The 25,466-nt window shown below is 35.2% G+C and overlaps 1 protein-coding gene across 2 annotated transcripts in view; it reads left to right on the top strand.

Annotated features, from left to right (window-relative positions):
• Nucleotides 1–2,435: 2,435 nt before the first annotated feature.
• LOC109110590 (NT-3 growth factor receptor-like) overlaps nt 2,436–25,466 on the top strand; it is a 241,719-nt gene continuing 218,688 nt past the window's right edge. Inside the window, exon 1 of one of the 2 annotated variants that reach the window (XM_042753532.1) lies at nt 2,436–2,496. Coding sequence is in view for 1 of the 2 variants with exons in the window: in XM_042753531.1 (XP_042609465.1) it covers nt 23,257–23,501 (245 nt within the window). In the remaining variant the exon portion in view is untranslated. Of the gene's footprint in view, nt 2,497–22,927; nt 23,502–25,466 lie in introns of those variants that run through there. The other variant, XM_042753531.1, reaches the window with a different exon arrangement.

Genomic DNA, 25,466 nt, shown 5'->3' with positions numbered 1-25,466 from the left:
TTGAGTTTCCCCATTGGTTGACACATAGTTGGCATTAACGAACCGTGTGCTGAATCACTGGTGTTTTTTTTTTTTTTTTTTTTTTTATGAATGCAGATGCCTGTGGAAGTCTTCATATAGTCAAATGCCATTGGTAAACATACAGTATATAAATATACTGACAATTCTTTATGGAATTTCTTGGATATCCTTTTGAAATTTGTTTTTGTGTTGTCCAGCATTGTTTTGTCCAGGGTGGAAATTATGAGCTTGAATTTTCTGTTACAGATGCATGATTCTTTTATATCAGCCATGTATTATGCACTCAGAAGAATCATTTTACACAGATATTTAGACATATTTTTCACTTTTGATGATAATTAGGGATAATTATTTGTGGTATTGAAATAAAAAAGCTGCATTTATTTGATTAAACATATAAAGTAGTAATTTTGTGAAATATTTGAAAAGTTTAAAATACTATTTTCTATTCAAATGTATTTTATAATGTAATTTATTCCTCATCATTACTCCAGTCACATGATATTTCAGAAATCAATATAAAATTTTGATTTGGTGTGAAAGGAACATTTGATAATATGATCAATGTTATCATCAATGTTGAAAATGGTTATGCTGCTTAGTGTATATTCTTTTGTTTTTGAAAAACAAGGTTCATAATTATTTATACAATTTGTATATTTAAAATAAAATAAAAATAGTGTAATTATGTAAAAGTATTTTTTTTTTTTGAAGTATCTACATATATATATATCACCAACTTCCAAAAACATAATTATATATAATGAAGTATCTACTTTAATTTTTTTTTTTCTAAAAAGCATATTGTATTTTCATGACATTCTGTCAACTATGTTACCACCAACTTCCAAAAACATAATTATATATAAGAACAGAATTAATAAAATTAAAAACACCTCAGCTAACTGGAAGAGGCAACCAGTTCATAGAATGACTAATGTATTGTTAATTGTTGTTAATTGGCTTGAAGCAAACAGTCTTCAACCAGAGTGTTTTACACTACATTGACTACAGGATATGTGTATCTCAAAGCCAGAACAGTGAGCAGAAATCAATTCAGTAACTCTCCAGTTCCTTGGGAAAATGCCAACAGCTCTTGTGTGTTTGACCATTAAGTGACCACCACTCTGATCCCACCCTGCTATGATTTAATTCATTCACTGTTTGTTTCAAAAGCTAAATCTAAAATGCCATTCCCTCTGAGGTGTAATTTATTCACACTTTGCTCTTTCTGTCACTGCGGAGACAACGACTCGGCTGCAGGTTTGTAGCAGTGTGACTGCTTTCTGCTTTAGATTGTATTCTTTTGTTCGGTGAGTGTGAGGAACAGGGAAAAATGTAATAAAGCGGGAGTGTATCCCTTCGCCCACGCTGAGGCCACACACACGCTGTTACTCAGAGAGGGTGAGAAACAGACAGAGGGAAATGGATCTTACAAAGGTTGAGTCACAATGCTTCACTTTCTGACTCAGTAGCATACTTATGCAATTGTTCTTCACACACACAATCTCTCTTTCACATTCACAAACACCTTTTTGATTGCCACAAAATTTGACAGTAACAAATAAATAATATATTTAATAAAAATGCTTAGTAAAAACAAAATAATATTAATAAAAATCAACTGTAAAATTACAACAAAAAACCTATTTGATATATTATTTTAAATATTTTAAAGAAAACTTTTTTAAAAGACAGTTTTTTTATGTTTTAAAAGACAGTTTTTTTATGTTTTAAAAGACATCTCTTATGCTGACCAAAGCTTCATTTATTTGATCAAAAATTAAAAAGCAAAACAGTAATATTGTAAAATGTTATTACAATTTAAAATGTCCTTTTATTTATTTTAATAAAATTTAAAATGTCATTTATTTATGTGATGGCAAAGATGAATTACTCCAGTTTTCAGTGTAAAATCATCCTTCAGAATTCATTATTATATTTAATGATGCTGAAAATTCAGCTTTGTCATCACAGGAATAAATTACATTTTAAAATATATTCAACTAGGAAAAAAAGTTATTTTAAATTGTACAGTAATTATATATCTCAGAATTACTGTTTTTATTATATTTTGATGGACAAAATACAGCCTTGATGAGCATAAGAGACTTCTTCCATAACATCCATATAAAATATTCCAAACTTTTGTCCAGTGGTGAAAAAAAAAACACATAATACAATACAATAAATACAATATTTATTGATTTCTAAAAGTGTGAAGTAACCATTTTAACTCTTACATATGATAAATGCAATATAATCTTCAGTTACTAATGACTTTTGTGTAGATCATGACCATTCTACCCTTTAATTGTGGCGATCTGGCATAAATATGCACTGGCCCTTTAAGACAGAAATGTTGGCACTTTCCCTTTAAGAGGCCCTGCCAATCAAACACACAGTCAAACAGTGTGACCTACAAACAAAAATCTCTGTCAGATGGATTTTATATAGTACAAGAAACCCCCCAAAGTACTGTACATGTCTTCAGGAATGGGTTTGATTGAATTTTTCATGTCCACCTGGGTGCTTTTGGGATTTGGGGAAGGCCCTTACATGTATGTGCTGGATGTATGATGAAGCCAAATCTCTCATGACTGCCACTGCATTGTGTGTATCTCTCCATATATAACATGTTGTATTTGTTTGTTGGATTAATTGAGTTTTTACAAGGGTTGATTTGTTGATGGACTTGTCTTTGGGCCAGATGAGCTTTTGAATTGACTTTGTGAAGTTGTGTAAATTGACATTCAAAAACCTGAGCTAGTTAGCTACTACCAATGTAAACATCAGTACGTACATCTTGGGCTTAAAGTAAACTAGAAGACATCATAAGGATGAATGACTGTACAGTACACATGGATGTTTTTCACTCTCAAGTTTCCTTACTGCGTCACCAGCAGAGAGGTCTTTAGTTTTCGCTCCTTGAGCCATCTGTTGCTCCAACTGTTGCTTTCCCTTCTTTAGCAAGAAAGACAAAGAGATGTGAAAAGACGTCAGTCTGAGAGTCTGTGTACATCTGTCTTGCGTAGTCTTATCACAAGTTCACAACACTCCATAGGTGTAAATGGGCCCCAAACATTTTGATATCTGATTATTCAAACTTCATTTGTAGGTCATCTATGCTGTGTTGGATAAATTGATTCCCATGGCATTTTAATGCTGAAATTTCTGCTAATTTGGCTTTAAATGTCACTTAGGACCTGTAAGAAAAGTAAAGCCTGAATGACCCAATGATCTCTTGCATTTAGCTTCTTTTTCTGTCTGTGCTTTTTTTTTTTTGCTGAGGTGGCATAATAGAGAAATCTGCATACTGTGCCATTAAACCTTATTATCTGAAAGCACACCCCTATTCAAATCTTAGTTTAAGGTTTTGTTTGATTAAAAGTGCTTTGAAATCCTACACAGGGGTATCAGTTTAGATTATAAGTGTAACCATCAACCCTTTATTTTCATCCCTATGGATGAAACTTGGCTAAGAGCAATGGGAAATGTAGGGTGTTGTGTGTTTGTGTGTATGTATAGAGATAGATTAAATACAGGTTCTTTCATGAAATTTACTCAGTCTGAAATATTCAGTGCTTGCTGTAGCAGTTGCAGTGTGCTTCAGATCCCTCCACCTCCCCCAGTTTCACCTGTATAGATCTGCTACAGGGTAATTTCATGTATGTTATATAAGGGGATTGTTTCATATATGATACAGTATATAATATTTCCCACATGCTCACAGCAGCATGTCTGTGGATGTTTGGCAGTAGCAAAAGTAAACTTTTCTAACAGAAGTACATTGTGATTTTTATTTCCATTTGATGTAAATAAATGTTTCTGGTTAACTTCAGGGTCCTCAGTGAATATAATCCTATTCGAAGAGGAATGTCCGTGATTGCTGTGTATTATTTATTACTAGTGTATTTTGACATTGTTGGAGCAACTGGGGCAATTTTTATTATTGTTTTAGACCTTTAAGTCTAGTTTATTTCAGTGGGTTTCTTCTTATACTGCCTAAGAGATCCCAATCCTGTCAGAATCATCATGAATTCTTCATGTGAAATCAGTCATGTTAATAACTCAAATGTCAAACAAAACAAATCCTTTCTGAATATTGCCTTATTCTTACATTTAACAAAAATGTTGTCATTAAACAAATACTGTAATATCCTAGTATAACTTTTCTAGAGATTTAGCTAACAATTAGTGGTGGAGGTAAATCGATACATCATAGTATTGCATTGATATTTATTTTATTTAATTTTATTTTTATGGACAACAAGGCAAATATGCCAAGTATCAATCTTCTATCAGGGTTTAAATTTTGGCACAGGATTGTGGGTTTTGTGCATACTTTTACTAATTCCTGAGGGCTTCACCCAAACAACTAATGCAGGAAAACAGATCAAATCATTAATTTGAATTTTTTGCCAAAGTTTAATTTCACAAACAGTGCAATGTATTGCATGCTGTCATAAAATGCTTAAAATTTATACCATATTTTATTGTGTTGTCATGAGGCCCCTGGTGATTCTCACCCATACTAACAATATGACACAAAATAACACAGTGTGTCTTACATGGGGATCAAATGCGGAGTGTAACATGGGCTGTGGAAGTCATTTGAAATGTCAGATAAGAATGACAACAAGTTTGAGCAAATGGATCGTAAGCCACCACAATTTCTAATCTTTGAAAATGAAAGTGGTCTTGACTAGTGAACAACAGCTGAAGAATTTCAGTATGTGACATCATGTGGTGATGAAAACATGAGTAAATAGGATAAAGTAAATGTCACAAAATCTCCATTGGAATACAGCAGAGCATTGCAGTCTTGATTTCAAGTAGTATTATTTATTTCAACTGTAATTAATTCTCAAGTTATTTCTGCTGCAGATTGACATGTTTGTGTTTGCTTAAATTTTATACTTTGGATTGTAGCTTATAAATGATGGCACCATAGTGACAATTTATACAGTTTTTTTTTTTTTAAAGCTAACATATGGAATTCATAACCAAAACTTTGTAAACAGAAACTGAAGCTCCTTAGAGAGTTAAACTGAATAATAGGTGTATTGTTATGGACATTTTCCCACTCACGTTAAGATGCAACACAATTTTTGAAGTATATATTTAATCACAGTCCTCTGAATTTACCATGCTCTGTTGCACAGAGGTAACCAACCAATAACAGACCCAAATTTTGCCTGTTTAGAAATGCCTTTCAGAGACCATTTGTTTCTTACTTTGGAGCTGTCAACAAAAACTTGCTTAATCATTCATCAGGATGTTCATTAATTGCCTGCTGAATTCTAAACAGAATAAAGAAGCAAGATAAAAGTGGCATGTTGTGTTTGTGACAGAACTTGAACATCTCTATAGTGCTGGGTTTATTCCAGTGTCAGCTCCAGGCCAAGACGTCTTAGCATCTTTATATCTGTTCTTAATGGAACAGGGCCATCACTTTCATGGCACTGCCCTCTGGAGATTCCCAAATGGCTTGGATATCTCTCTCCAAAGTTTGACTCATTTGTGTAGGACAGGATGAGATTAACCAGCCAATTCCTGTTTAATTCTCCGGATGAGGCCATTGTGGTATGGCTGTAAACCACAAGATAAATATGCAGCAAGTATGCATTCTTGAATAATGTTGTTAATATGGTGCAATGTTCAGATTACAACACAAATGTAACTTGTCACATTCATCAAGGCATTTCCAAACCAAAGCTGTCAACTTTTGGACTGTGAAGTGTTTTAATGTCAATCTGAATCAAGTTAATGTGCATTTTCTGCCTGTCCACTCCCCATAATGCTGAGCAAAGCACAGCTCCAGGAAGAATACTGCAGAGATTCAGAAGCCAATAAACATCATCCTTTTTCTACTCGCAGACGTTTAAATTGCATCTTCCTGAAGCAACTGCTTATCTTTTTAGAGATTTTCGGCTGGGTGAAGGCAAGACTGAATGAGAAACTTCAATATATTATATACACAATGTACACTACCATTCAGAAGTTTTATTTTAAAAAAGAAATTGCTTTTTTTTTCCCAGCAACTATAGATAAAATTGATCAAAAGTGCAGGTAAAGATGTTTATATTGTTAGAAGAGATTTCTGTTTCAAAATAAAGGCTATTCTTTTGAACTTTCTATTCATCAAAGAATCCTGAATAAAATTTAGAGATTTTCAATATTGATAATAAGAAATGTTTCTTGAGGACCAAATCAGCATTTTAGAAGGATCATGTGACATTAAAGACTGGAGTAATGGCTGTTGATAATTCAACTTTGCCATCAAATGAATAAATTGCATTTTAAATTGAGACACATTTCTGAATACAAATGTTATGTTTTGTATTAAAGTATCATGATTTTTGCATGTTTGCATTTCTAATGTGTGATGTCGTGTACAAATGCACATCTTCCTTCTGATACACTAATACAAAAGAAAACATCTGTATCCACAAACATGTTTCTATTTGTTTAAACTGCTGCATGTTCATGTAATTCTGAATTTCACCGACTCAAGTTGACATGCATTTGGTTTTGGATAGTAAGCTACATTTGCAACATTTATGAAGTTCATGAATAATTGTGCATGCATTTGTTTTTTTGTTTTTTACTATACTTCAGCCGTAATTTATACAATATATTTTTTTCTTTTCTTGTGTGAGTGTGTGTGTGTGTATGTGTACGTTTATTTACAGAAAGCAAAGAGTAACTTTTGAGAAGAATATTACTGATTATTACATTCATATTACATTGAATATTAATGATGTTATAGACCAGACACAAACTTGGCACCTCTAGAGCATGTGTACTAACTCTCTTGCAACACACTGTACTTATTATAAATTAACCTTGGTTTTGGTTTTGTGCATTTGGCCTGTTTAAAATTGATAACAAATTATTTTTCTCAGGGAATTGATAGATTTATATTTTATTCACCTAAATATGTCTTGCATAAACTGTTATCTTAAGTACATTACAGTATTAAGAACAGAACAAATTCTTGACTTAAACTGGTTTCTTTCTTCACTTTTTTATTAGCAGCTTTGCAAATAGCGCTTGACAGCAAAGCCACAAGCCACACAAAGAATAATGATATTTACTCCTCATGAGTCCACGCTCACTTTAAGATGGAATTAATCACAGATGTCTTAGGTACAGTACAGTTCCCCCCACCTCCTTCTCTCTCTCTCTCTCTCTCTCTCTCTCTCTCTTTCTTTTTATTCTTTATTCCTTTTTATACCCTCCTCCAGCTCCCTCGCCGCTTCTTCAAAACACTGGCATGCATGTCAACTTGAGAAATGCCACCCTATTCCCTTTCTGGCAGGGCCCATGGCTGAGCAGATGGCATGTGGATGTCAAGCACTTCCACTCCAATGTATTTATTGCCTTGCACCCCCATGATGGCAAAAAAAGCCATTTTTGAACCCATCCATTCTACCGGTCGAGGACTGGAAATGTGTCTAGAGTTTGTGGGTTTGTGTATGAAAAGATCACCAAGTTGTCAGATTTGAGGGACGACACTCAGCACCTCAAGCGACAGCCTTCATCTACTGCTCATCACCTTCTTGCATTGCTTAGACTAAACAGCACAGCTGAGGCTCATTGAAGATGAGGCTCTGTATATTGCACAGCCCCCCTGTTGGCTGTTGATCTGAGTGGGGCAATTATCTTGATAGTGTCCGAAGCACCAGTAATGAATAACTGATGGCAGAAGCAACTGATAAATACAACCAGTGAATTAGGGATCAAGAAAAAGGAAGGAAATGGAGTGTCCATAACTGTGACGGCCTCCTTCTTTGTCTCTCGAGGTGTTAGAACAGAACAAATCTGAACAGGCGTTTGATTTGGAGACCCATAGACCAGCGGGGGACAGTGATTCCCTAGAGATCCGAAGGCTGTAACAAGTCTATTTCTGGTGTGGCCAGAGATGGAACAAAGAATTCAGGTTGGAGATGACTTAACTGGAAAGCACACACACACTGAACGTGTACTACACTTAAAGCATCATGTCACCCCAAAATGAAAATCATTGGCATTTGATTGGAATTGTCATGTCATTCCAAGTTATACAAGTTTGGAATGACCAAACAGGATGTAAATGGTGATGGATTTGGCATTTTTGGGTGAACTATTCCTTGCAATGCGCGCACACAATCAGAAATGCATGCTCATTCACTTTCCACTTCCTTTTAACTTCCTGTCTGATTCTCTATCCGTCATTGTCTCTGTTTCTCTTTGTCTTTTCTCCCTCCCTCGTTTTCTCTCCACCCTTCACACATACAAGAAAAAACACCTCCACAAAAACCTCTGGTAACTCCTGGCTGTGCACCAATCCTGGCTTGTGTTGTTATGAAAATAGATTTGCGACGGTCCGATCTCTGTTCACATGTTTGCAAGTTTGGACTTACAGGATTGTAACCTTGTGTGCCAGAACCCTTCAACCTTACTGGTGATGTTTGAACTCTAGGGTTAATACAAGTCTAACCAAAGCCAACTCCATTCAGTATCCAAGACAGCAAGGCTTTCACACCAAACTATTGCTGTCTTGAACTCTCGGTCTCAGATGGCCGGAGTCCATTTGCAGCACCCAACCTTCCGAACAAATGCAATGAGAGGGAAGCACAACCTTTGTACCAGCAAATCATCAATGTTCCTTTGATTTTGAAGTCCACTTTACAGCTAATGATGGACCTTACAATCCAGTCACCAGCTGTTAAGAATGAAGGCCAATGCTTCTCTTGACCTTTAAGACTTCAAAAGGTCTTGGAAAAAACCCACCCTTATACTTCATTCCGGCTACACTTCTGATCACTTGTCCGACTACTCTACACCACTCCTACAAAAGCGAGGAACAGCAATAACTACATATTATACCTTGGCAGCTATCTAAAGGTAGTTACTTTCTCTATCTGCTGTGGAGAACCAAAAGGGACAGAGGAGGAGAAGGCAAACTCAAAGCCAGGGAAGGGGAGGAAAAAAGAGGCCACTTGAATCCAACTCAATCAATGTGTCCTGAGAGACCATTGTGGGATTGCTCTTTGTCAGTCCTGCAAAGGCCAGAGAGTCAGTCACAAACCAAGTCAAAGTTTTTTCTAGTTTCTTCTCTTCAGCTGTGTGTGAGCATGTGTGTTTTTTAAGGAACTAGTCTTTCACTGCGAGTGTTGACCTTCTGTGTGTTTGTGTGTGCCATTGACTGTCTCATCTTTCTGTTTCCCACTGGATCCAAACCTTTGCTCTATTGATCTGTTCTTCAGACATTCATTTATTCCTCTGAAAGTTATTGTGGTACTCCTGATGTAGTACGCATTTGTGCAGGTGAGTTGGGGGGATGAGTTGGTGTTGGTGATAGCGGGGATTCAAGAATGGCGACTGTGAACAAAAGCCAGTGAAGCAAGCCACTGAGTCCAATTAAACTGCTATTAAATCGATCCTCGATGTTTTCCACGTTTTTTCCACTTTTTTTGCGCTCTCACTTTAACTTGCCAACTGAAGTGACTGTCTCCTCTTTTGCTCCACAAAGAAAATGACTGACAGCCCTTGGCTTGGCAGAGATAGCGGGGTTAAATTGTTTTTCTTTCTTTGCTAAACAAATGGATCAATTACATCAGCAGCTACCCAGGTTGCCGGATCTGGGAGGGTTTCGGTTGGTTGAACAGATTCGGAGTTGAGCCCACAATGCCCTGGGAAATTAGTATTTGGAACACCAGTCGGGGTATTCTTGAATTGGCAGGCTCATTCTGGAACACTGGCAGAAGCGTTAGGACAAGAACATAATGCTCCATCATAGCTTGCGTCGTGGCACAAGAAGATCACAATATAAGCTGGCAACTGAACTGCAGCTGGGGAATGTGTCAAGGCTGCTTATTTGATGAAATTAAATGAGATGAGCTACACGGATAAGACGAGCTGAGTCATTTGATTGCTTGCATTTCACTTTTTTTGACTCCAGTCTTTATTACTAGTCACGAGTTTTTGAGTCTAAGAGGACTCCTTGTAAATGCACTGCATCTACTAGTCATACATTTGAGGTACTTCATGATTATGTGCCCTAACCCAAATCTCCTTGATTTGTCTTAATTGAAGCCCAAACTGACAGTATATGATGGGCACAGGTGAAAAACCTGCTGTGAATTGTATCCCAAGACATTCTCATCTTTGCACGTTATTTTTATTATTTTTAATCTTTTGGTGCTGCTTGTTCTATTGCTTGAAACCTTGATGTGTGGCAGTTTCATGTTTAAAGGCACTGCAATAACAAATGTGAACTGCTGAGCAGCTTCAGTTAGCGCAGGGATGTTAAAATGCAATGCGCACTATTGAAAATACTCAACGCATATTTCTTGATACCGTTGGTTGATCTTAGTTGTGAATGTTTGTCAGCCTTTTACACACTTAACTGTTTTGTATTCAACAGAACACTTCAGGTCTTTCTTATTGCTTCCCTTGAAAGAAAATGATTATAACGTCAGTCATAATTTCATATCCACTGCTATATGCACAAGGTACATCTATCATTAAAATACACTTTTTTGTCCATGATTTAACCATTAATATGGTTGATTTTATATGAACAAAATATTTTGAAAATCAGCATGGTCAGTTATCTTTAGATCACGCTAATTGGAACTATACTCCTTTTCCTTGTGTGCGATTTTAAAGTACTAAATACAATGTTACTTAATTATACTTAATTTCTGGCAGTCTAGGATGATGAATCGAATGACCTCCCTTCTTCTGCCTCTAATCATCTCTTGATTAATCAATTTCTAATCAATGCTGACGGATGAACTGTCTTGATGTATCATTTAGCAGGCGGAGGGTGCTCCCCCGTGAGTCTGGTGGATGATGCTTTAGAATGACAAGCGAGTGATGCCAGACAGAGGTCATTAATGTGTATTTCACTTCAAAAAGTAGAGACGTGCCAACAAGATGGAGCTCTTTGGGTTTCATGTAAGTTCAGATCAGAGTGTGGTTTGATCCAGGCTTTAGGAGATGGGCCAGTGTGGGTTAGTGGAGTTGTTTGAGCTTCTCTGGAGAGATTTACTCTGTATAATGTAACATCTCTGTACTGCGGTGTTCAGCATAGCTATGAACTGAATGCTTTATTAGAAAGACATGTTACAGTTAAGTTCAACTAAAATATAAATGGTCCTTTACTCACCTTTGTGTTGGTCTAAACCTGTTATAATTTTCTTCTGTCAAGTTTGATTAATTGATTTATGTATTTACAATACAGTAAAAGTCATTGAAAGTGTTTTGGACCCCACTGACTTTAATTTCACAAAAATGGTTGAAAATTCTATAAAAAATATAATCTTTTGAGGTCCACACAATGAAAAACTACATCAATGATGACTGAATTTTAATTTTGGGGTGGAATATCCCTTCAAGAAATTAAAGTGTGATTTCATTCTGACTCCTAATTCTACTAATGCAACTTTTTTAATTGAACTTGACTAACTTGGTATGTTTTGTCACTATTAAACAAAAGCAGTTACAGTATGTAATGGATTTGAGTGTCATGTATATTCAGTTGCATAAAGTTCACTTCAGAACATCATTCTTCTTATTTTTATTTATTTATTATATTTTTTTTTAAAATTCAGCCACTGTAACAGTATTCTGCCATAAAAAAAAAACCTTGGAAACTTATTCAAGTTAACTGCGTATACAAGTAAGCACTTGATGAGAGCCCTTAAACCAAGACTGTTGAGAAGTGATGTTCTCGGAAGGTGCAGAACAGCCATATAGCATGAGAGTGAGATTGAAAGAGAGAAAGAAATATGCTTGATGAGACCCTGTGTTGTTTGTTTCCCATAATGCACAGCGCAAACTCTCCTGGAATACCTAATCAGCTAACGCTTCAGCTACAATGTGGAGAGTTATGAAGTAATGAGCTAACCTTCACACATCTGACCTCACACTGGAACTGATGTGAGACTTTTTTTGCTTCTCTTTCTCATTGTGGCAAAAATTCCAGCATCATTTGGAGTTTTGTTCATTTTCTTGTTGCATTCGAGGTGTAATGTCAGGACAAAAGTCTGGAACAGACAAAGAACATGAAAAACATTTTTCTGTTGTGTCTTAAAGGACACCTAATGGATTTTTCTTGCTCTTTTGAAAAAGGATTCATTGTACCATGTAGACATAGTCTTGTTCACATAACAGTGCTTCCCTTTACTGTCCACCTAGACAATTTATTGAAACTTGGTCGTAATGAGTCATTCAGAAATTTGCAAGTTATGACAAAACTACCATATGCATATTAACATATGACCACACTCCATTCATTTATTACCATCTATTTGGTTTTCAGCTCAACCTTATGAAGGGCATTCCAAATGATGCTATAAGTTTTAACATGCAAAGATGTTAACCAATCAAAACCAGGGTCATTTACATATGTCTTAAGGGTACAGTAGCCAAAAATAAATAATTATTATAATAATTCTTAGGTTTGAAAAGTGGTTCTGACTGTTTTTGGTGAGGTGAAAAAAAGTTTGAACATCTTAAGTAGAGCAATGACAATGCTATAAAAACACTAATCATGGCAAATTTAAGTGTTAAAACAATACATTTTCAATTTAGTAGTCTCTGGGACACATTAAAAAGTGTTTAAAGTCATTCCTACAGTGTCGACAGTTTCCAACCCATCATTTTTCTTTCAGCAGAAGAGAATGGGATGGTTATATTAAATCCACAAGCAAATACAAAGGGACAGATACCCCCAAAAATAACAATATGAATTTCTTTCAAAGGAAGATATTTTTTAAAGAATGTTGGTAACCAAACTCTTTATTGTCCATATTGACTTCTAGAGTAATAATTTCCCTGCTATGGGGACCAGCAACTGTTTGATTTTCCACATGTGCAGCAATGAAATTTGATTGACTTTGAGTAGAAGAAATGTCCCTTTTAAGGCAATTCAGTGCACTTGGTAGCAATAGGTAGCTTCTTGGTAAGAAAAGGGTATATCTTTTACAAAATGTAGACAATTTCTTCAGGGCTGGGCGATATATCGAACGATATGATCATGCGTATCTAGTCAGTAAAGCCGGTTCCCTGATTAGCGCTAAATCGGCATCACCTGCTTTCAAATGGAGCGGCATTTAATAGACAGAGCCATAGTTCACTGACAAGGTACGCAATATCACGTTCATTATCGCAGATGAATCGCCTTCGATAATGAACGCGATATTGCGTACCTTGTCAGTGATCTACAGCTCTGTCTATTAAATGCCGCTCCATTTGAAACTAGGTGATGCCGATTTAGCGCTAATCAGGGAACCGGCTTTACTGACTAGATACGCATGATCATATCGTTAGATATATCGCCCAGCCCTAAATTTCTTTTAGATTGTGAAATAATTTATTACTTACTATATTTCTTATGATCATACACTAATCTGCACATGATTAGTCTATGGCCTCATATTCTATAGCCACAAAGCTAGACTGGATTTGACCATTCAGTTCATTCCTTTTTTCTCTTCTGCCTCTTCTTCTAATTCTGATACAGAGGTTGCATGAGTCTTAAGGTGGTTGGTGAGTGGCAGATATTGATTGTTTCCTGTCAGGACTTATTTAGGACTGGTGAGCCCTAAATGGTTCATTGCTGCCTCACACAAAGGATTAAAAGAAACAGTTCAAGCTAAAATTAAAAACATGCTGTCATTCTCACCCTCATGTTATTATAAACTTGTATTACTTAATTTTTTTCTTCCTTTCTGGACCGAAAAAGTACCATGAAAGTAGTTACCTTCTATCTTCTGAAGCCATACGATAGCTTTGTCTGAGGAACAGACTGCCATTTAAGTCATTTGTCATTTTTTGGGTTTTAAATCACAGGGCTTTATGTGAATTGCATCGGTTCTTCCTATATGAATGCACTGTGATGATTCAGACGCTGTATGATAAATAAAAGAATAACCATTCAAGACAGAAGATTATTAATGCTATAAAACCTCAGAACTAAGAGCTTGTCTCATCAATCAGGCATGAAAGCAATTAAGTACACTAAGATGCCGCTAGTATCAGGGCCTCTTCTAAGTGAAATGACCTGACTGTATACAATATGCATTACAGTCAAGAGTCGGATGTTATTTACACATCCGTTTAAGAGACATAAATCTATTAAATATTGCTGCAAGTGCACATTTACAGAATCACTGTGTATAATTACTATGCTAATAAAAAAACAAAAAAAATAAATTCATGTATGCTGGAGAAGCACATTTTTCTTTAATAATGTAAGTTTTTACTGTCACTTTTGATACATTTTTAATTATTACAAATATATCAAAACATAAAATATATTATTATGTCTTATTTTAATTAATTTTTTTTACTGAATTATTATGGACTTCCAAGCCTTGATCCTTCCTTCAAAAAAGTTTATGAAAGAAAATAATTATTGATTAGTAAATGAATCATGCTTGGAGTGAAATCTAGCCTATTTAAATAATTGTTTGATTCAGTTCACGAAATCCATCTGAATCATTTATTCACAAATCAGAATGATGTTCAATAAAAGTAGTCGTCATATATGTATATATGTATATGTATATATATGTGTGTGTGTGTGTGTGTGTGTGTGTGTGTGTGTGTGTTTCTAGATCTGAAAGATGGCTAAATCACTATTTCTGTCTTTTGACTGATAGGAAGTTAAACACTCTTCAGTGTAAATAAGATCAAATGTATAATTGTTTTCCCTATTCGGAGGGAAACAAAGACGTTGAATGCAATTCATACTGAAGAGAGATGTTAACAACAGCAGAAATGAGATGACAGTTATCTCGAAAACTTCAAACAGACATGAGTGATGAGAGGGAGGAATGACGTTCCTGACAAGCAGAATGAGAAGGCGACGTGAAGAGGCAATTAATGAAGGAACGCAATCGACAAATACGAGTCCAGCCATTATTTTGCCCTCCCTGAAGAGGCAAAAAACTGATGTGCAGGTGACTGAGTGGGTTTCTGAAAACCTGGACATCCGGCAGACAACTAGACTAGCGTTTATTATTTTTGCCATCAGTGGCTGTGACAAGTTAAAAAGGCCTTTAAAGGGCTTGTTTTTTTTTTTTTCATGCCGCAAGCTCGTTTATTTACATTGGTGTGCAGAGTTCAAATGAAGCTGACAGTTAAGCAGATCAAATTCCCTGCGATTAATTGACTGTTCTATGCCATTTTTATTTTCATTTTGAGAGGAAAAGTGGGACGTTAAAAAGTCTTTTTGGGATTTAATGGGCTCGCTAAGAATTTTTATTTATTTTTACACTTAAATGTGAAATGTTTAGTCAAAGAACTGGTATTCCTGATGTTTTAACTTAAGATCTACTGTATGGTAACAACTGACTTCAAGCTTAAAGAAAGAGTTCACCCAAAACTGTCATCGTTTACTCATCCTCATGATGTTTTCTTCAGTGGAACACAAAAGGAGATAAAGAATATACCTGCTTTTCATACAATGAAAAGTGAATTGTGACCACAGTTGTAGAGCAAGATTATTTGTGAATAATAACTTAATTTCAGTTCTTTCCTCACACAAGGCTATCATATGGGTTCAAAAGGTTTAGAAGAATGTGCACAAGTTGTTTGGATGACTTTTATGATGCTTTTCTTTTTCTTTTTTTGGCTATTTCAAACAACCACTTTCATTGTACGCCTACAAAATGAAAGCATCACCTTCCTCCATGCAGTCTTACATAGGATTTTTTTAAAATTCTTACTATTGTCATAAAGTGTGGGAATACTTTTTGTTATATATATATATTTAATAAGTCAATGTAATTTATTTTTATTAATTTATAATTAACAATACTAAATGTGTTAGGTTCACAAGAGCTACTTTTACAGAATATGGCCAAATTGGAGTATGCTAGTTAGGGCTGCAAAACGATTAACAGCGATTAATCACATTCCAAATAAAAACACGCACACAAAATATATACTTCTAATATAAATAAATTATATATAAATACACACACATATGTATATATTTAAAATATATTTGTATGTATATATATATATTTATACTTATGTATAATTTATATGTAAATGTAAATATTTTATATATAAATCTAACATATTTTTACTAATATATACATGTATGTGTGTAGATATTTATATATACATAATATATATACACAGTACACACACATATATAGTATGTAAACATAAACTTTTATTTTGAATGCGATTTATCATGATTAATCGTTTTGCAGCCCTGATGCTAGATGAGGTCAAGTGGTTTTCCAACAGTTTATTTATGCTTCAAAATGTAGACAGTTGAGACCGTCTGGCAAAATATATTGTCAAGGTTTTTATCACAATCTTGTCAGACTTGAGCTTGTAAGTAAATGACTTTTCCTGTCAATATGAAGCACTGTGCGGCAAAAAAAAACTGATTTTGGACCTTTGACAAAAGGAAGCAATTTATTGAATGCCACATAAACTGACTTGAGAGAAATAGCATATTTATTTCAGAAAGGTTAAGTAATATTTAACACCTGTGTGTGTATGTATCGAATTTTCCCTACAAAACACTTTTAACAGCATCTTGGGAAAATGAATTAAAATAACATCAAAGGACACATTTATGCATTCTCCAACCCCATAGTTGTTGTGTTTCACAGTGTTAAATGTTGTATGTGCACACATGGTTCATGTACGGGGTCCTGCATTGGAAACACGTAGGAAGTGAGAATGACAGATGGTTCTGTTCCTCCGCTCTGTCAAGCAGGCTTCAACCCCACGGCTCTGTGGCTCCGTTCCTCTGTATCTCTCATGATGAGGAAAGATGGGGCAGGTCAGTGCTTTGACAGAGGGGAGCAATGTGAAACAGACACCTGCCTGTGTCATATGCATGAGTTACTGAGTTAGTGGATGGAAATGGTGAAGCTCTTATAAATGATGGGGAGGAACATTAGGGAGGGAGTTGTTGTTGGATTGTACAGTAAGCGAAAGAATGCATATTAAAGTAAATCAATTTTGATTCATTAAGTCAAATTTGTATTGCATCTTTGTACTGGTGCTTTAAGGAATAAAATAACCGCTTTTCCTCTGCTAATGAATGATATTTGAACCAATGTGCTGATCTGAAGAATCTATAATGTAACATCAAGAAGCTTTTTAATTGCCAAAGAACCATTAAGCCAACTGAAGAAGCCTATACAGCATAAAAGTGAGTACATATAAATAAAGTTTAGATCTGAACAAACTGCTTTGGTAACATCATTTGGCTTTTTCTCTTTGAATACTTTTAACTAACCTTATGTTTAGAAATAACCAGATGAAATTGGTTCTGTAGGTTCCAAGCTCTAAAGAGAGATTTTCTTCATGCTTCTCTGTAAATGAGATAAGGTTGATTTCCGCAGGAAGGGGTAGTGCTTCTGTATTAAATGATAACTGGCTTCCACTATTGCTTGCTGTTTTAACCAGGGCTATTAACATGTTTGCTCATCTACCAGAATGCGGCCAAATTGGGGTAAGCTAGTGTAGGATGAAGCTTAAGTGATTCAGCATCAAATATTTATCGTGTGACCACATTGCCGATTGTGGGGAAAACAAAGTGAGGCTTGATGTGCCTGCATTTAGCTGTGGTTTCATAGTACTATTCCTCCATTTGTCTTATTGGCCTACTACATTAAAATGGGTCATATTGCATCATTTTCATTTTTAATAGCATTATGTTTCTGTATTAAACTATATTTGTGTAATACTTACACACTGAAACAATTCAGGCAATTCAGGCTCCCTTGGTGCATAGAGAACCTCTGTTACATATTTTTATCAAACAGTGTTGTTTATAATCCTGGACTATAATAACATACATATTGAGTTATATTAACATTATGATAAATGCATATAAGTGATTATTTTTAATGATATTATATTTTTTTTGCTTTTACATTATACTGTGGGAGAGACAGCAAAACATTACATTGATTTCATTTTTTTAAAATAATAATAATAATAATAATAATAATAATAATAATAATAATAATAATAATAATAATAATAATAATAATAAAAATAATAATAAAAAATGCCTGCCAATTTACTCCTCCTCAGGCCATCCAAGATCTAGATGAGTTTGGTTCTTCATCAGAACAGATTTGGAGAAATTTAGTATTACATCACTAGCTCACCAGTGGGTCTTCTGCAATAAATGGGTGCCATCAAAATGAGAGTTGATGAAAACATCACAATAATCCACACTACTCAAGTCAATCAATTAATGTAAAGCTTTTTCCACCAGAGAAAGCAATATTATGGATAGAGGACTCTATCTTCAATCTGTTCAGATGAAGAAACAAACTCATCAACATCTTGAATGGCTTTGAAGATGAGTTTGAACTTTCAGCAGTTATTTATTTATTTATTTATTTATTTATTGGGTGATTTATTTTTATGGGTGAACATTGTGTAGGTTTTATTTTGGATAAGAATGTTGTGTGTGTGTGTGTGTATGTCTGTATCTATATATATCTATCTATATCTATCTATCTATCTATCTATCTATCTATCTATCTATCTATCTATCTATCTATCTATCTATCTATCTATCTATCTAAATAAAAAAACTCACAAAAGTCAGTTTGAGATAACTGTAAATAGCAGGCCTTGCTGAAGACCCTTGCCCAACAATGTTAGAGTGTTATTGAATCAGTTTGCAATTAAAATATGTAATTGAAATGTAATCTTTGTCTTCATGCCAGTTCAGTACTTCTACATTAAGTCCTGTCAATACTAATGCTAATGACATATTCAACATTTTAATTAAGCGATTAACAATGCTTAAAATAAAATCAATACAATTTGTTGAAAAAGAAAATCCTTTTCACTGTTACACATTCCCTCCTCTGTTCTCTGCAGTGTGAACATTTCCAGTCTAGTAAAAGTTTGTTTTGTTTTCGGGGTTTTTTTTCACTCTCAAAAACAATAGATACTGGTGCCAGTCATCATTACTCATTATACGATAATTTTAATGAGAAATTTGTCCCATTGTAATGTTTATGGAGACTTATGTCTAATATGTCACAGAAAAAAAGGAAGAGAGAGCTGTAGAAATGAGATTGTGAAGGAAAGGATGGGGTTCTTTCTGGTATTACAGACCACGGTGCTCTCAACAGATAAAACACATTGCACACTAAAACTGAAACAGGATGTGCGTTTGTTCTACTAATTGCATAAAAAAAGGAATGCACCAATATTTTAAATAATATTTTATCTAAAAGGATTTTAAAAATTCTATATTCATTTAAAGGCATATTTTACCCCAAAAATAAAAATTTGCTGAGAACTTACTCACCCTCAGGCCATTCAAAATGTAAATGAGTTTGTTTCTTCATCAGAACAGTTTTGGAGAAATTTAGCATTACATCAATTGCTCACTAATGGATCCACTGCAGTGAATGGGTGCCATCAGAATGAGAGTCCAAACAGCTGAAAAAACATCCCAATAATACACAAGTAATCCACATGCCTCCAGTCCATCAACTAACATCTTGTGAAGTGAAAAGCTGAGGGCATCAAGACGTTTTAAACCATTGCTTCTTGTCAAAATATGAGTTCATAATAACGGGTGGACTGACGTTGTAGATTATTATGATGTTTTTATCAGCTGTTTGTCTTCTTGGAAGTCTTATATACTTTTACTGTAAAAGCGTAAATTTACTGTGTTGTGTAAAAAGTTACTTTATTATTGAATAATGAAACGTGTATAAATAGTTGTGTGTGTGTGTCTATATATGTATATATATATATATATATAATATTTAAGATATTAATTTATATTTATAGATTTTATTATGGCATATTTTTGCCTTTGTAATATGTAAGGAAATTTATTGGACATTTCCAGAAAGTCCTCATTGGACTATTACGTTTGTTTGCATTTCATTAACATTAGTTTAAAATGACTAATATATTAGTTATGTACGCTTGGAGTGTAATGTTCTTTATTTAGGATTTAGTGCATTTAATATTATTATTATTATTTTTACATAGTTCTTTCTTTTTCTAATTTATAAATTTACCAATTAACAATGGAAAGGTTTTGTGCAGGATTAGTTGAATTTTTTTTTTTTATATATTTCTTTCTTTCTTTCTTTCTTTCTTTCTTTCTTTGTGTTCCATTGCATAACCTCTACTGTTTTCAGTAATAGCTCAGACAGGTGGGTGTATTAATATGTATATATGACACGTCATCACATATCACTAAAAAGCCTGTAATACCTGTAAAAAAAAAAAAAAAGTTGATTGTATTTCTTTATTATAATCTAATAAATAGTATTCATATAATAAACTGGTCCTGATCAGCCTGTCTCTTTCTTCATTAACACTCACAAATATCATTATGTTGACCTACATCTATGGGCTTGCAGTATGTATAAACAGTTTTCTCACTCCATAAATTGTTATGTACTCACACATGCAGTCGTAAGATATGAATTTACTATCAGTCGAGGTGAACAACTGCATAGTGTTTACTTTTTTTTATTTATTTTTTTTATCTCCGACCAATGTCACGTAAATCCTTTCATCCTTGCAGGTACATTTATCTGCAGACAGTACAGACACAGTTAATCACAGACACTCACAGGACAAATAAACCTTAGGACAAGAACCACAGATGTCAACAAGAACTTTGTGATGTCTGTCTAGCAGTCTGTTATGTTGGTTATTCCTTGTTGGGTAGATCTTCAAATACACCATACTGATTTAGAAGTGCCTAGGTGTGGATAGGAGTGTAGACACAAGGGTGAAATACTTAGTGTGGCCTACAGGGAACCAGTGCCCTCATAGATCTTGTTTTCGGACTCCAAGAAATCTTCAGCTTAAACGATAGCAGAACTTACTGCTACAATGGATGAAGCTGTCAGCCGCAGCGCTGGAGATTTAGTGTCGAATGTGCAGATGGCTAAGTGGTTACACATTAATTGTGTGAGGCCATGGTTGGGTAGGACATTTTGACTCTGAACCACTCAGAGTTCAAAGAGCAGGAGCATCAGAGATCAGTTTACAGTTGAGTAAAAACATGATTCCACAGCAGAAGAACAAGAGTTCATGATTGTGACCCCAAAGGGCTGTTTTTCCCATTTAGTCTGAGGAGTTTGTACTTCTAAAACGACAATTTTACCATGCGGCCAAGATATCAGATATAATTTTTTCATTTTTTTTTCATTTTGTTTTTGTAAAGCTTCATAATAAGTTTTGTTAGCAAACATATAAAGCTTAACATCAGTTGTTCATGTATGAATCTATTAGAGATATTTTAAATAATAAATACATAAAAGTGTTTTTCTGGATGGGGTTTTGTATTCTTTTTGTAGCCAAGACTTTAATGATAGATAGATAGATGATTCAAATGATCTGTGATACGCGACTCGATTGGAGCTTCGAAACAGTGAATCATTTTGCGACGCAATGGTTTAACTGATTCGGAGTTTCAAAAAGCTCCGTTGTGTTCTTTGTTCGCTTTCTCTATATAATTTGTTGTTTGAATAACCGTGGACATTAAATCATTACAATTAATAGGCCTAACGTAGGCCTACAATGTTTATATCAAACTGAGATCACACTAAATACAGTTTCCGTCGTATTAAAAACATTTCATAATTTTTTTTCAAAAGCACCCCCCCCCCTATTTTTTTTTTCACAAATCGCATCTTGAATAGATAGATAGATATATAGATAGATAGATGTTGTGTAAAATCTAATATAATGATTAAATTATATACAATTTTTAAGGAGCATTACATATTTGTGTATGCGAATTTGCAATAACAAAGTTTATTATTATCATTATTATTAGACCTGAGAAAATACTGTAAATCAGTAAAATATCTCTCTCTCTCTATAGTAGCCGATTTCAGTCAGATTTGAGTCAGTAGGTAAATGTGATCCTTGGTCTTTTTTTTTCTCTCTCTCTATAGTCAGCCTTGAGTCAGTAGGTAAATTAGTCAGTAGGTCTTTTTTGTGAACCTTGGTCTTTTTTTTTTTTTTTTTTAAACTGAGCTTTATACATCATCTGAAAGATGAATAAATACGTTTAAATGATCATATTGACGATATTTGGCTCACCTAGATACAACTGTTTGAAAATCTAGAATCTGAGGATGCATGCAAATCAAAAATTAAGTATAAATAAATAAATAAATAAATAAATAAATAGAAAATCACCTTTAAAGTTGTCCAAATGAAGTTCTTAGCAATGCATATTTCTAATCAAAAATTAAGTTTTGATATATGTATGGTAGGCAATTTACAAAATATCTTCATGACACATGATCTTTACTTAATCTCCTAATAATTTGTGACACACACACACACACACACACACACACACACACACACACACACACACACACACAACACACACACACACATACACAACACACACACACACACACACACACACACACACACACACACACACACACACACACTAACAAACAAAAAAATATAATTTTGACCCATGCAATGTATTGTTGGCTATTGCTACAAATAAACATGTGCGACTTAAGACTGGTTTTGTGGTACGGGATCGTATAGTACAAATAATTTTATTTTGTTTTTCAAAAATTACTAGCACTTATATTTTTTTTCCTTCCCGAAGAGAGAAACCCTTTGTATAATCTCGGACGTCCGTATTTTTTACGTATTGTGTGTAGGTTGTATATTGTGCTTACTGCTTTGTGCACTAGAGCAGCAGTGTTTTTGCCTGTTGCAGAGTGCGTTATTTTCCGGTACAGATTTGATCGCTTTTGCCGTTCTGCAGTTTCTAAACTTCCCAATATGCCCAACATGATGCACTTAACACTCAGACCACTGACGCTCATCTCTCTCTCTCTCTCTCTCAACCTCACCACCAACAACCCTCAACCTCACACACACACACACACACACACACTAGACTGCGCTCTGACGCTTAGTCTTCAAACCGGAGCACCAACAACCTGGAACTGCGCGGCAAACAGCGCCGAGGAGAGACGGGGAAGCTTGTACCATGCAGCCCGGAGAGGAGGACAGCTTGGGACCGTTGATTTTTGAGCCCTTTTTACATTGACGGAGTATTTCCCCCCTCTTTTCTTGGGGACATTACTGCGATCTCATTGATCTGACATACCTTCACTCTCATCCAAGCACCCGCGCGCGCTCTCGCATCGCCGGATACCCGTTGCCGTTGAACATTAGTGAGGAGCTAAAACATTGAGGGAAGCACCTGGAAACATGGATTTATTCTCCATCCCACCCCGCGTTTGCTGGTGGAGGATCCTGTTTCTCCTCAGCATCTTCCAAGATTATATGAGCTCCATGCTGGACTGCCCACCGACCTGCCGTTGTTCTACCACGAACATCTTTTGCAATGAGTCTTACCAAGGGAATTTCTTCCCCCTCCTGGCACTACAGGACACCGCGAGCGAGGGGAATACCACTAACAGCCTCCCGGACCTGTATGAGAACATCTCCTCCATGTAAGTCAAGCGCACAAGTGTCCATCACATGTTGAGTCCATGTGTGCATTGAGATCAACTCTCAGCCTCCCACTCACTCCAGGCTTTGTGTTGGTGTGTGGGATGATTAGAAGGGTTTTGATGATGGACAGTAGCTAAAAATTATCTTAAATTTATAGAAAATTTTAATTATACTGTTGGATTGCTTTTGAATGTCCATATTAAATCAAGAATAAAAGGAAACCGATTATTCCATATACACAAAGTATATAATCAATGATAAAAAACCCTAATTGGGGACAATTAATTGCAACATCTGAGCTTAAATGCATCTGGGTTTTTGGCTTCACAGAGAGGAGTCTTTATAAAAGCTGCTTTGTATTCAAGACAGGCATCCCAAAAGGAATTTTGTCACATTCGTGAGCTTCGTCAAAGGTGCATTGTGCTATTACAGGAAGCAAGAAAGATAGAGGTAGAAAAAAGCTTTGCATGAGTTTGAAGTCACACACCAGCCTATATTAACAAGTGCATGGAGGTTTTGAAGTCACATCTCATTTTTGTATTCATTTCAGGGCTGATGTTCCAGTGTTTGGGTTCTATTAGAAGGTTAAAGTCAAATAAGTAAACGGAGACAGGAACATTAATGTTGTAATAGCTATATGATGGTGTTTTTGATGGTCTCTGATGGTTTTGGGATAAATAAGAGAGCTGCGTAATGGCCCTCAGCTGATCTGAGCAACTAAATAATAACGCCTGGAGCAAAGGAAACATTAACGTTGTTGTTTTCAACTGGCTTTGGATGCCAAATAATGACATGAATTGCAAAAGCTATTAGTTTTGTCATATTAAGACAACAATTCTTCTTTCTCTATCTTGAAGTTTTCCTCATATGGGCCATCTTGTGGTTCAACACTGGACACACAATCAGTCTGGATTTGTTTTCATTACATAATATCAATAATTTAAGGTACAATTGTGGAAAAAGCGATACAGATTGTGTTCCCATTGAATAATGTTAATGCTACCGCAGCAGAGAGAACAAAAGAGTACGTTTTGGTGAACAAAAACCCGATTCATGATTGATTCTTTGTTGGGAATAGCCTACAAAGGGATGCCATGACAACTCTATAAAGTGCTTTGTGACAGATTCACTTTTTCCCATCACATTCTATCAAGGAAACTGCATAATAGTGTATGCAAACTGATGTATGAGCTCAACAGAGAGACACTTTTACAGCCCTGTCTCCAGTCACTTTGTAAGGCCACTAGAGGGGATAGTGGTAACCTTTTCCAGTATCTAAACTAGAAATTCAGTGTGCACTGATTAGGAAGCTTGTCTCTAAAGTGTGCAAGTCCTTTCTCGCTTATTTGCTTTTGGCTAGTTGTTTGCTTTAAATTTTAATTCTGTGCAGTAGCTGTAGAGATTTCAGCACCTTCTGATGCTGGACAGCTCCTGTAACTCATCCAGTTTTTGGCATAATCCTGGTCCTGTGCTGCCCATTTTGGGTGTTTCTCTTATTTAACACTTAATCTTGGAGCCTCTACTAATGAGTTTGTGATGTAAATCAAAAGGTAGACACCCCAAATGGGATGTGGGGTACTTCAGGATCAGGATTGAAAGTTTTCCTGAAAAAGAGGTCTACATTTTTAGTCGGCATTCCCAGACGAGTCATCAACCCACTTCTATTGTATTCGCTTGACCTTGACCAATTTACAAATTATGCCAATTCTCCTCCTTCAGGCTAACTAGCTTCAATGTTACTATTAGAGGCCAACTGAATCACATGGGGAAGTTGTCATCTGGTCAGTGGTACATCCAATTAAGTAGGTTCTGAGTCAACAGAAACATTTTTACATAAATGTTAGGTCGGGGCAATGTCACTTTTTTATATTTATAAATGCAGTTCATTAATTAAATTTTTTTTTTGTAATTTCACATACTTTATATTTGTTTAAATCTAGCTTGAGAGCTGTTAAATTGGCCAT

Source organism: Cyprinus carpio, chromosome B25 (assembly GCF_018340385.1).
Source record: "Cyprinus carpio isolate SPL01 chromosome B25, ASM1834038v1, whole genome shotgun sequence".
Classification (NCBI taxonomy): Eukaryota; Metazoa; Chordata; class Actinopteri; order Cypriniformes; family Cyprinidae; genus Cyprinus; species Cyprinus carpio.
The sequence above is the reverse complement of the archived record's forward strand: the minus strand, read 5'-3'. Positions and strand labels throughout refer to the sequence as shown.